The 13,884-nt window shown below is 39.6% G+C and overlaps 1 protein-coding gene across 2 annotated transcripts in view; it reads left to right on the forward strand.

Annotated features, from left to right (window-relative positions):
- EPHA4 (EPH receptor A4) overlaps nucleotides 1-13,884 on the forward strand; it is a 153,427-nt gene that overhangs the window by 106,289 nt on the left and 33,254 nt on the right. For both annotated transcript variants that reach the window (XM_012446303.2, XM_012446304.2), the window contains exons 6-8: nucleotides 9,946-10,070; nucleotides 11,233-11,392; nucleotides 12,564-12,675. In XM_012446303.2, the coding sequence (XP_012301726.2) occupies nucleotides 9,946-10,070; nucleotides 11,233-11,392; nucleotides 12,564-12,675 (397 nt within the window). The remainder of the gene's footprint in view (nucleotides 1-9,945; nucleotides 10,071-11,232; nucleotides 11,393-12,563; nucleotides 12,676-13,884) is intronic.

A 13,884-nucleotide genomic window follows, 5' to 3' on the forward strand; every position in this document is an offset into this window, starting at 1 on the left:
CACTTGTAATTTTACAACTGATCCTAAGACTGTACCTGTAATAATGCTAATTCAAGATATTAGCTGTCTTAAAAAAGTAAAACAGACATTTAAGTAATGCATTTTATTTACTACAAAGAGCAAGGATTGCTGTATGGTTCAGCATAATGATTAAGTAGGTGCAGTAGCTCTAATTCGCAAAACCTTACGTCTTTCATGCCATCTTTAGGTCTTAACCCAGGAGGTATACTAAAGATTGTGTATGGATCTTTCTAGTAATAGTTGTGATACTTCCTTTTTATTACTCCTAACATTTGTATTTGTTTTATAACCTTTTTATTGTGAAATATATACATATGGAAAAGTGGGCAGGACTCGAATGTATAGTCATTGAATTATGGCAAGGTAAACACCTATGTGACCATCACCCAGGCCAAGGAACCGAACAGTAGAACATCACAAGTCTTCCAGAAGCTTGTCTTGTGTCCTTACCCCTTCCCTAACTAATTCTGAAGACTTATTTTTTTATGTGGTAATTGAATTTGTTTTGTTTTATTCTTGTCTCAGCTCTTTAGTTCAAATGTGAGTTCATTCAGCACCAAAAGTTTTAAGGTTGCTTGTGAGTAGGGACCATATCTAACTTACTTCTGGGTTTCTGACAGCCCACAATGTACATAGATAGCCCTGCACCTGACAAAGCAGACTTTAGAAAGATTTACTCTGTTGTTGCTGCCACTACTTCTGTGGGAAAACAGTCACTTAACCTTCAAGTCTCCTATTTCTTACCAGAGAAAGGAAGGGCAGAGCGTAGCTTCTTTCTGTTTTCAGTGGTTGAGAATGTGGGCTCTAGACTCAGACTTTTGAATTCACCCATATAAGCTACAACTTGGAGCAAGTTATTCAAACTCTCTGTACCTTATCTTCCTCATCTATAAAATGAGGATAATAACAGTACCTGTCTCATAGAGTTTTTGTGAGGTTTACATGAATTAACTCCTGCAAGAGATTTAGAACAAGGCTCAGCACATCGTAATTACTCAATAAATGCTAGTTCAGTGTGTATGTTGTTACAGAGATGTGGTATTGAGGGAGGATCACATACTTTTGAGCCAGGTGGACTTGGGTTTTAAATCTCATTTTATAGCTTTGGTCAAATCATTTAATTTCTGTGTGCCTGAGTTTCCAAATCTGAAATGTAAGGATGATCATTATAACGACTTCAGAGAGTGGTAAGGATGAAATGATGATGTCAGGCGTGCGTGCATGTGCAAGTGCCTTCATCCAGGAGTTTACTGGCATCTGATTTGCTCCTTTCCCCATCCTTTGTTTTCTGGCAGTTCACAGGGCCTAAGTCTTCATCTGCTTAAGCAGTTAATTGTGCAGTGAAAACTCAGCTAACTTTTCTACAAAGAAAACTCAATCTAACCATTTTGAGAACGCCACTGTCTTTTCCCATTTAGCATTAACACAAGCTCAGCTGAATCTTTTGGCCCAGTATTTTGTGATTCTGCTGATTTCATTCACTGTTAGAAGACCAGTGCCCATGATTTTCTCCCTGAGAAGCCACACAGGCTCTGTCACTGGCTCTGCTGACCTCAGGGCAGCACGCTCCAGTTTCTCACATATGTGTGGATATCTGCTCATCGTGCATCACCAGGAGCTGGAATTTCCAGGAGGGAACCCAAAGGCCTTTCAGGAAGCTGCAAAACCACAGACCAGTCTTCTGTGGGCCATAGTACTTCTACAGTTTATCTGAGTTAGTCATGATATGAAAATACCTCTATTTTTGCTAAAAATTACCTCTTTTTAGCAAAAAAAAAAAAAAAGTTGTGATATGCAAATACACACCTCTTTTTCATCCACTTCACTTGAATGAGTACCTGCTTTAACCCCAAATGCCAGTTCAATGGGTTATCGCAATAGAAAATTATTTCTTGCTGAAATCGCATCCAGTTGGTGGTGATCAGGGATTATTGAGTGTGGGTCTTCCAAGATGGGCCTGGGGCATTAGCCTCTCTCTGGTTTGTGGGTTCAAGAAAGTGGACAGTTACAGGGAGCTATTTATGGGTAATATTTAGAAGAGGAGAAATCACTTCAACTCATACTCCATCCAAAACTCAGTCACATGAACTACCTTAGACACAAAGGAATCTAGGAAGGTAGTCCTTGACTGGGCAGCTCCATCTCTTCCATCCAGAAGGGAAGGGATCTCACGGTTTTGGATGCTTAGCCAAAGAGGAGGCCCACCCAACACCTTCAATTTTCCTATGGAAACAATGTGAAGGCTAAAAATAACACCACATTCTATCATTTAAAATTTAACCAGGCCGGGCGTGGTGGCTCACGCCTGTAATCCCAACACTTTGGGAGGCCGAGGCAGGCGGATCACGAGGTCAAGAGATCGAGACCATCCTGGTCAACATGGTGAAACCCCGTCTCTACTAAAAATACAAAAAATTAGCTAGGCATGGTGGCGCGTGCCTGTAATCCCAGCTACTCAGGAGGCTGAGGTAGGAGAATTGCCTGAACCCAGGAGGTGGAGGTTGCAGTGAGCCGAGATCGCGCCATTGCACTCCAGCCTGGGTAACAAGAGCGAAGCTCCGTCTCAAAAAAAAAAAAAATTTAACCAATAGCTCTCTGTAAAGGATTTGTCAAAAATAATTCGTTGCCCATCTCTCTGGAAAAAAAGAAACTGGCATGCCATCCCATCTGTCTAGGAAAAAAAAAGACTTATAAAATTTTCATTTTCTATTAAACCAAAAGTAAAAACTGAATCACAGACTTTCCAAAGTATTACTCTGGAATCATTTAGTTCAGGTATTTGTAGTGTTCCAATATCAGACTCTTAAAATCATTGGCAGCATGGGTCAATTGCATCCTTCAGTGAATGTTGCTGAAGGATAATGTGGCTGTGCACTGTTTTATTTTATAATATGTGTTTAAAACAGACTCTGGACTGACCTTGGAAATCACTTTGTGGAAAAAAAATGTATCTCTCATACATTCTAAGTATAAGCTTAATAAATATGAATACTTCCATATCTAAATATAAATGAACTTCATTTAAATCACAGTCTTCTAAAGATTTTGGTTGAGGATTTAGTTCTATGTTTTTTTTGTCAAATAAAGAAAAAAAAATCCTATATCAATTTCGGAATAATCAAGTTTTTTGCTATACCTTTTGCCGATTTGTTTTTAAAACAATTTCACTGTTTGCGAAACTGTGCTTATGTGGATTCATGATGTAGCAATGAAAAGCTGTTGCGGGTGGAGCTGACTTTTCACTTTGATGTATCCAGTGAGGGTGGTTGGAGATTTTAATGATTTTGCCTAAAAGATAGCAGAGGAGTTGACCCAGCTGATTGCATGTACGGCAAACAAAATCATGTGTATGTGAAAGCACTTTGTAAACTGTTGTACTTTGAAATAGTGCAATGATAATAGTAAGAAAAAGAGCATATAAATATTGCTAAGTGATGTTTGATGCCATAGGTATTGCCTAGCTTGAGAAGAGGAATCCTTCTCTCCATCTGGGATGTAGAAGAAAGCAATTAATATTAGCACCAGAGTTCTTAGCATCTCAGAGACACAAAACCCTTAATCACAAGGATATCATTAGTGCTCTGAAGCATTTAATTTTGATGCCTGACAGCATTTTAAAATGCACAAACCTTTGATAAAGAGCAAATCAGAGTTGGGGTGTTGAATTGAGAAAGAAATGGAACAAAAACCATCTTAAGCTCCAAGTAACTTAATTTAAACATGCTATTTGCATTAAGCAGAGATATGTATAAACTATGGGTTTATATTTTTCTGTCAGTGAAAGACCCCTTGAGTAAATCCGGATTCTAGGGAGGAGAATGGTAACCCTGCTGTGGTTAAGAAGCCATCTCTCCTCCAAACACTGACCATTGTATACCACTGACAGCCATGGCTTCAGGTGTCTTGACTTTCTTAAAGAGCTGTTTTCACTCTTCCTTGCCCACAGGCTGGAGACCTTTCATTGCATCTGTTTATTTCCTGGCTCACCCCCTCCACCCCTCTAATTTGAAGCAGTAATGAAATACAGTCGGCCTACTTCAGCTGTTTTCCTTTTCCTCCCAAGTTCCCCCGGAACTGTTTTTAATTCATTGCTTGTGATATTGGACTCAAGAAAAAAAAAATTCTTTTTTGTGTGAAGGCTTCCTCTCTTTCTTTTCTTCGTATCTCCTCTTTTCTTCTCCATCCCATTTGGGTGTCACAAGTACCAAACTGCTGCAGTAAAATGACTTGTAGGTGTTTAATGGCAAGTCATTGAGGAAGTGAATAAAAGAAAATTACAGCATTCACATCAGTGGGGAGCAAGGAAAACTGCTGAGCTTTGAACCAGAGAAAGTTAAATTTACCATTCTCTTAAAGGGAGCCACCTCTGTTTGACATCAAAGCATCTCCTGTAATTTTTCCTTGTGAAATGCACCACTGTTAGAGAGTCGTGATAGAGCCCCCTAATCTGTGCTGTTTCTGTTTATCAAAAACACACACAGAGATAAAACCCACATGTACCTTCTGAATGCAGTGTGGTCTGCTCTCAAACCAAATGTAACCACAGGCACATAGCAAATGGGGATTCTATTTAGAAAGCATTCTATTTCTCAGGGATATATAGAACTGTGAATACAAAATTATTTGAGAGTGGAATTTATCTTGGAGCTCTATTAGAAAGCCCAGATCATTCAACTGACAAGCTTTGGTGAATTTTTCCTTTCATCCTCTTTTGGTTTTCCCTTAATCATTTTTTTAAAAATGGTATTTTACTACAGTTTCACTTGTGTCCATGGGTATGTGGAAAAACACTCTGTCCCCAATAATCCTGCTTGCCTACAGTCTGTCTTCAGAGGGCTCTCCATCCTATTACCCCCGTGTTTCAACTTTGATGGCTGTTGCATAATACGGTAACTCATGGCTTCTGCTAGCAGTGACTGGTTTTGCCCCAGTCCATCTTTGCAGGCTTAGGATCCTTTCTGGATTTAGGTTATGACTTGCGAGTCTTAATACTACTCCACCTTGGCAGTTAGGAAGTCAGGAAAACTATTTGCATATGCCCTACAGATACAGAGGAGAAATATGGAGCAAATTGTCAACACCTTCATCAGCCTAAAGAGCGGAACCTCAAAATGCTGTCTGTAACAGGTGCAGTGATGCCTAGTTTTAATGTTAACTTACATTTGAATGACATTTTACAGCCCGTGTGTTTGAAAAATGTTCAGAAGCATCACGTAGACCTTAGAAACAGAGACTCCATTTATAATTAGAGCTGTCATTTGCTTCACCTCTAATTGTCAATATGTCAGTTAACCTAAATAGTAAAACTAACCCTACAAAAGGCCATCTGAAACAGGTGCAGATGGAAAGTTGTCTTAAGGATGGCTTACTTCTGGTACTTTATGTTTAGAAAATTTTTGCTGTCTACAGTAAAGTTTTTTTAAGATCAATTTTTATATGTAATAAAAACTTTTATTCATTTGACAAATTTATTGAGCACCATTGAATGGATGTGTCACCATGATTTGTAAGTTAAAAAGAAGAAGGGAAAGACATGTTTTGGGTTAAAAACTGCCGAAATCTCCTTGGGGGTAATAAAAAATGATAGTCTCAGTATAGGCACCTTAGACCAGGAAAATTAACATCTATGAGTTATTGGAGATTTTGCTTTAAAGGTTTGAAAATTAAGGACTGGATTGAATTAAATCGTACATCTTTTTTAAAGAGCTACCCTTTAGTAGTGCTTGCCTTGTGATTCTTACACTGTCGTCTTTCTTTAACCATACTACTGTCAACTAGCATGACCAGCTCTCATTGCTATGCGTCATGTCTAGATTCTAGCCATTAAAGCATGCCTGCATTTGTCCAGAGGCACAAAACTGTCCTTAGAACAAGTATCTCCTTTATGAAAGAAGTCCGTGGGTAGATAGGAATGCGTTTCTATCTATGATGCATCTCTTTCTTGTAGTGAGAATATGTTCATCAGCCCCCAGCTACTTCCTGGCTTCACTTATGACACTCAGCAGGTGTATTGAGGTCTACAGATAGAATGTGATGAGGAAGGGCCCTCCACTTAGTCCTTCCCATCACCCATGAGACAACTTGAATAAGAAGAGGGTCAGCAGGAATCATCTCCTCTTAAATTCTAGAAAAATGGGTCCTCTGACTTGACTCTAGAAAGTGTTTCTCTGTGAGACTGTTGTATGAATTTCCCAACAGTTCTTTTAGTTAAGAAGAGGCTAAAGTATTTGGTGGTACTTAGTCTGATACCAGGAATTGTTTTCTTACCCATTCCTTCTCTTGACTTTGTTTCATGGGTGCTCATGAAGTATGTGTCTAATGGCTGAGTTGATGTTGAGGAAAAACCTTGTCTCTACTTCAGAATGTAAATTAAAGAACTGAGTGGCCACTGAGAATCTTTTTCTTTTTCTGCTTGGTCCTTTTACGTTGACCAAATTTTCTGCTATGATTAGAAGCTCTCTTTTGAACTTAGGCGTTGATTGGTCACAGATCTTGTTGAACCATATATTTAAGGGTGGGATGTACAATCTTTTTTTAAAATTAGATTATCTCCTCTTCTCATTCTGTAAGCCAAGGGCAGAGACCTGGGATATTCAAAACAGGATTCAAGACATTTGGGTTGGGCATTGTTTACCAAAGTGTGGAAACATACCAATGGTGGCATCAGAGATGATTTTAGGGAACGAACTGATGAAACATTATATAATACCGAATTGCCCTGTGTGCAGTGTAGTTCCTTTTCAATTCTTTCTCAGCTAATTCCGAGTACTCCAAGGTCAGAATCTCAGTAACTGCCCAGATGTCCTTTGCTTTTCTAGCACTGGCTAATCTCCATTTTAAACAATCCTTGGAGAAGTAAGAGTGTCCAGCAAACATTGATAACATTGTTTCATTTACATGCAATGTTCATTTTTTATGGTTATTTGCCATTAATTGCAAATGATTACAGGGTTTCATTGATACCAGCAAATGGGAAATTTCTTTTCAAATATAACTGTTGAAGTTAAAGATATTGCATTTATTAAAGAAAATATTACTTAAATCATCATACAAGCTGCAGAGGGATGTGGCAGCAAATGTGTGGCATGGAAGTCTGATGCTTGGGAAACACTGCCGCAGGGGAAAAAATGCAGAATGTCATTGGCAAATGCCTCATCCAGGGAAATGACCCCTAGGCAGGCACACACAGTAGGGTGATAGCTTCCAGATGTGAAGTTGAGGCTGTTTTGGAAATGGGGTAGAAAGGGTAAGGGAAAGCCCGTATGTGGCTTATGATGTGGAGGACATCCAAGTTGCCTCCTTTCTAAAATGACAGTATGGCAAAGCCCACAGATTTTTTCAAACTACTTCTTAGTAGAGCAGGTAAGCTCTCCACAGGTGCAGAATGGCTGTCATCTTACACTTCAGTGCAGTTGTATGTTTTAGGTACATTTCCCCACCTCCCTTGGTCATGGATTACTTGTGTCATTGTGCCCTGATAACATGCTCTTCTAAAGAGCATCTGATCAATAAAGAATTTAGACTTTACAGCCATGCAACATAATACTCTCTGAATTACATCTATGTATTCTGCTTTTCCTTGGTTGCATTTATTTCTCTAGTAGATGTGAAAGATAAATGTCAACTCAGCAGTTTTCTGACTGTCCTCAGCCTAACATTCTATTTTCATTCAGTCCTTCATTCTTGCTTGTATATCTCTTTCATTCTCTCCCAATTCTCCATATGACAGCTGTGTCAAGGTACACTCTGTTGGTTTATTTTTACATTTATGTGTATCTGCTTCCCAAGTAGGGCTGCATTAGAAATATTCTGAGTTAATGTGATTATATTGCTAACTCCCTGCTTGAGATTTTTTGAGCACCTTAGTTGAGCTCATATTCCCTTTGGATGGCCACAGGAACACTGCTGCTCAAACTTCTAAAATTGAAATCAAGTTCATTTCCCATATGCAGCAGTTTAGTGATAACCCAACCACAGAGAAGCTGTCTTAGTTCATCAGTGCACTCCAAGGGCAAGCAGGCAATTCTTTCCCAAGGAATCTCTCGACTCAGACCATTTCTGAGAGAAAGTTCATTTTATAATTTTATGATTTTTTTTCTCCCTCCTTCTTTCTTTCTAATGACCTCACTTTTCTATTTCATTTCTCAATCCTGCACATCGGAGTTTAAAGAGCCTATTTTTATGGAGTATATGCTAAAGTGCTCTGTTAGGCAATATATTTATTACCTGGAGTGAAATGGCTTTCCACAGCCAGGCAGTTTTCTTAGCCTCCTTGCTACCTCTATATTTTACAAAGTCACTCCTTGCATTTTGCGGACAATGGCTTTGTGTCAACCAGGAAAGAAAGAGAGAGAACATGTGAGCGTGAGGTTTATGTGTGTGTATTGGGAGAAGGGAGCCTTAATGAATGTAATGAACACATTTCCGTTTTTCATTTTCCTCAGATGTTCAGTGGCTTCCATATGTCTGCCGCATGCCGCTTTGTTCACTGGGTTTGGTATTACTAACCTTGGGATTGCCTTTGATGGAGGACATGTGTATCTACTGTATCTTTTCTCTTGTGTTTTTGCCTGAGATCCAATCTGGAATTGCTTTGGGACCGAGAGAGAGAAAAAAAAATAGAGAGGTGTGTGTATGTGTGTTTGTGTGTGTGTGTGTATGTGTCTGTGTGTCTGTTACCATCCCTAACAGATGCCAGGCTGTCAAATAACCCCCTCCACGAGACAGTCCTTGCTGTACTCGATTCAGCTGGAAGACTCCCATGTGTGACCATAGTGTGTCTGCTTGGTTTCTCTCCCATCAGTATACCCATCAGACATGGTCAAGCAAGTTTGAAGCTTTTCCCATACCATTTTCGCTGACAATGTATTTTCCTTTTTATCTTTGTTCCTTGGAGTTAGGGATTGGCATTCATATGCATATATTGAGAGATGGCAGGAGGATGACCCAAGTGGCCAGTTTCTGATGTTTGTTTCCCCAGTTTGGAAACAAAAGAATATGTACGTTGGAGTTAGGAAGCTCCCTAATCTCTGGTTCTCCAGGGCAGCTGTGTTAGATAAGATTCAGGATTTCATGAATGCTTCCTCTTCTCCCTGGAGATGCACATGGGTAACAGCCATTGTCAGTGTCAGCAGAGCCTGATAAGAGCTGGCTGGAGATGCGACCACCGCAGTGGAGAAGTGAGCATCAGGCCGCCTGGGTTTTATAAATCTCAAGCGTGCCCTACTCCCACCCCCGTAACACACCCACTAGAGGGCTGCTTTTGTGTCTTTCTCAGTAAAAAGAGCATGCAAAGGAGACATATCAGCTCTTGTAGAATAGCTGCAAAATGCCATGTGTGTTCAGAGAGACCAGCACCGCTTGATTTGTATTCATTATTTACATGGTCGTGTTCAGACTGAACTCTTACTGTAATTAAGCAGTACTTTTATTTATATCGGAAAGTATGTAAATTGTTTGCCTTTTGGCATTCCCTGCAGTACCTATGGAAGACTTGCACATTCTCTTGCTTGTATAAAATTAAAGTCCAGTAAGATGGCACTCATAATACTGGGAGGTAGGATTAGATGTAGCTTTACCGAGCTTAAAATGAGATTTTCCAAAGGCTGTCATGGCTTACAAAAGGTCAGAAACCAGGTATCCTTCCCTGTACCTACAGCCATGCTGTCAAAGTGGTACTACAGGCCCATGAACCCATCAGGATTTTACTTCAGAGATTCTCTTTTTAAGACAAACGCATAGAAAAATATACTTGAGAGAAGGATAAAAATGATACGCTTTTGTACTGAAGAGTGAAATGGTCAAGAGGAAGACAAAACAAGCTTTCACACTTTTCTTGAGTAAGATGAAATTATTTATGGATACCAGCAAAACCATTTCTTTTCCTAAAGAAAATGGCTTTTGTCTTTTTGTTTTTTCTAACAGCGCCATCATCCATTGCTTTGGTCCAGGCTAAAGAAGTCACAAGATACAGTGTGGCACTGGCTTGGTTGGAACCAGATCGTCCCAATGGGGTAATCCTGGAATATGAAGTCAAGTATTATGAGAAGGTATTACTTGAGTGAACAAGAGTCCCTTCATTTGTTCGTTCGTTCATTCATTCCTTCCTTCTTTCCTTCCTTCCTACCTTCCTTCCTTCTTTTATCCCTCCCTCCCTCCCCACTTTTCTTCCTTTTTTTTTCCTTTCTTATTTCCTTCCTTCCTTTCTCCCTCCTTCCCTCCCTTCTTTTCTTCCTTCTTTCCTCTGCTCCTTCCTATCCTCCTTTGCTCCCTCCCTTCTGTTTAAGTGTTATCCAGTTGTAAGTCATGGAATACCATTGAATCCTCATATCAAATGCATTTTGCTTCCCAATTAAGTTGATTATGAAATTTATCATTGACTTAGTTACCCTGAAAATTAGAAAATAATAATGATAATAATACATTGTATTGTACTATAACTATATCTTTACTTTCTAGTAATGGAAATCAAGATAGCTAAGAAGTTCTAATCTATTAATCTTCTATCACGGAGAGTGACTCATAACAGTTGAAATAATGATCTGTTTAAGTAGATCACTGCTATTCAGAATAAAGATGTGGGTTTTGATGACTTTTAATAGAAAGTCAGGGAAGGAAAATTACATTCTTCAGCCTCTTAAAGTTATAGAAAGGCATTATTTTTACAAATAACTTGTCTCTCTTAAAGGACAGAATTTTGAAGAGAGCTATTTGCATTCAAGGTTGTCTAGAAAATGAACAATTGTCTTCTTTTACTTTTTAAAGATAATCACTTATTGGCTTCCTTCTTAAAAGCAGAAAAGGGATAGGATTTTTCCATTGAAACTATGTTACAACACTTTTTATATTTTCTAGACAGAAAATAGAAAAAGACAGGGGACCTTCTCCCAGTTATGTCTTTTAAATTGCTGGATATGGAGCTAGAAAATCCACCAACCATCATATAATGTTCCTTTCAAAACAAAGAGGAGGAGGAAAGATCTGGATATGGTCAGTGTCAACAACAGTCATACCTGAATTCCACATTTCTTTCAACAAGTAAGAAGTAACAAAAGCGCTTACAACGTCCAAGAGAATAAAGGCTCCCGAGAGTTTACGAATCTCCATTCACTCTCAGCTTCTGAGACGACTGGCATGACTCCTTTAATATTGCACCTACAGTAAGCAGATTTATTTTATCACCTTCCCTAATTTTATCTTCCCATGATGTAGGATCAGAATGAGCGAAGCTATCGTATAGTTCGGACAGCTGCCAGGAACACAGATATCAAAGGCCTGAACCCGCTCACTTCCTATGTTTTCCACGTGCGAGCCAGGACAGCAGCTGGCTATGGAGACTTCAGTGAACCCTTGGAGGTCACAACCAACACAGGTAACAAGGACCACCCAGGCTCGGTCACTTCTGAGGCTCTTTTTATAATACAGGGTGAATCCCATTACAGTGAAATCTCAGGAGTTGCCTATAATTTTTGGTTTTGCTGCAATGAACATTGCTTAAATAAGTTACCCAACGTCTGTAACTTAGAAAACTTCATGTGATTTAGAGAAAAGCATTTTCGAAATATTATCTGATTTGTCTTTTCATATGAATGAAAAATGTTGCCTATTTTTCTCTTGTTTTGAGCTTTCTATAAACCATGAAAAATGGGATTACTAAACTGACTAATTGAGGGTTGCGTAGCTACCCTATATTAATATAGGGAATTTTCTCCCTGAGCAGATTAAAGAAGGGGCCAAGAATATTTTTTCCATTTTTATTTCTAAGAATCATTTTAAATCAAGTCAGATAACGATTTTTTTAAAGAACTTTTAGACAAACATATCAAATCTTTAAACATTGTGAGTTGGATTGACTGGTCGATTAAATTTAAAATGCTTAAAAGGGTCCTACCCATGAACAAGCAGTCGGTGTAAGTTACCTCCATCCCATTAATTAATGAACCCAAATTGGGCCTGTTTGATAAAAAGATGATAGGGCAGAATTTTTGACCTCAGTCCAAGAAAGAAATTGTGTTCACAAATTATAAAATAAGCATGAAAAAAAAAAAGCAGAAGAGAAAATAGAGTTGAATCTGAAGGAGATCGACAGCCGTTGAAATTATCCAGCAGGGGTACAAGGAAGAAGTGGCTTTTGAACTAGGCAAAAATGAGCAGGTTTTTGATAGCTCTGGGGGAAGGAGGTACATTCAAAACTACTGCCCTTTCTGAAATGTTCAAGGGTCTTTCTCACTAAGGAATACATTTGACCCTTTATGTAAGGGTTAGGGTGGGGATGGAAAGGAAAAGAAGAAAAACCAACAAATTATGTTTACCATAGGATTTAATGCGTCTTCTGTTTGAAATTCTTCATTCAGTTATAAAAAGAATGTCTTTGTCTCGTTAAGGCTGTCTTAGAAAATGCCGTTGCATGAATACTTAACTAAAAGCCAAAGAGACTGTGAGCATTCCAAATGACTTCAGAACGTTGAAAACTGTGACCCATTCAGAAGTTCTGCTTCTTAAGACTTTCCCAGAGGTGACCCTTGTGTAATTGTCATTCTCAGTGCCTTCCCGGATCATTGGAGATGGGGCCAACTCCACAGTCCTCTTGGTCTCTGTCTCAGGCAGTGTGGTGCTGGTGGTAATTCTCATTGCAGCTTTTGTCATCAGCCGGAGGTAAGCACTGAAGCCACTCACTGTGCAGCCCCCACCTTCCCAGTGTTCATGATGGTTTTTTTTCTCCTCCACACAAAGCTAAGCTTTTGATTGCATCATAAACATGGCATCTACATCCCAAGCTTCCTCCTTGTTGCTTTGATCTTCCCACACCCCTACTAAAGCTGCTGGCTGCACCCTGGTGGCAGGCCTGACTGCTGAGAGGTCCGGAAAGAGCAAGCCAGTGGGAGATTTCTAGAAACTCTAAGCTGCCAGGTGTTAGGTTTATCCCTCTCTTAAGCCTGGACTCACTGCCAAAGGCAAGGAAAAGCCCTATAAAACTTGGGCCCCAATTTTGAGCTCTGCCATTTGCCAGCTACTACTACATAAACCTTTCTGAGTCTTTGTTTCTATTTTGTAAAATAGAGATCATCATTGTCTTCCTTGAAGGGTTATTGACAGGAGAATTTTGATAAGCAAAGTAGGTAATACAGCACACAGGAGATGCTTCAATGTGATGATACTGCTTAACAGTAATGGTCACTAAAGCAAAGAAATGGGTACTCCACATTCAGTCTTCCCCTAGGAAAGGCCATTAGCATTTCCAGAGAATCAATGGATTTCAAGAGAATATCCCTTGAGCAAATTGTGGGCATGGCATTGCTCTTGAAAATGAACCTAAAACACCTCAGTCCTTAGCCTCTAAGTGCTCACAATCTGACTTGATACTTAAGAAATAATCTAAGAAGGACAGAAAAATAACAACAAACTGGGGGCACCTTCTTTTGAGCCAGTTTTCCTTACTGCTTTTGCTTCCATTTACTTCCTCCCGTCCACCCACCTCCCCCTCTTCCCCCACCGCCCAGAGGCTCCAGAAGAGTGCTCACGGATATGTGCCCCGCACCCGGGCCTTCTTTGTCTTTTGTGTGTAAGCATCTGCCGCTTCCCTGATCTGCATGGCCATATACCATGGACTGTTTCACAAGATGGGGCTTTTGGTGAAATAAAAGGCTGAACCTGGGGATGTCAAAAGGATCCTCTTAAATGTAAAGCTTTTCGTTCTCTAGAAGTGGGAAGGGGTCCTAGGAAAGAAGTAATTCTTGCCCAAGGTTGTCACATCTGCATAGTGGTAGTAGCTGTGCTTGGCTCTGAGGCCAGCATCTGTTGCATTGTCCCTCTCTGCTGACTGATGATCTCACCAGTATCATAGCAATGCCTTTGGCTATTTCC

Source organism: Aotus nancymaae, unplaced genomic scaffold (assembly GCF_030222135.1).
Source record: "Aotus nancymaae isolate 86718 unplaced genomic scaffold, 86718_ANA_hifiasm-v0.15.2.pri h1tg000008l, whole genome shotgun sequence".
In the NCBI taxonomy this organism is placed as follows: Eukaryota; Metazoa; Chordata; class Mammalia; order Primates; family Aotidae; genus Aotus; species Aotus nancymaae.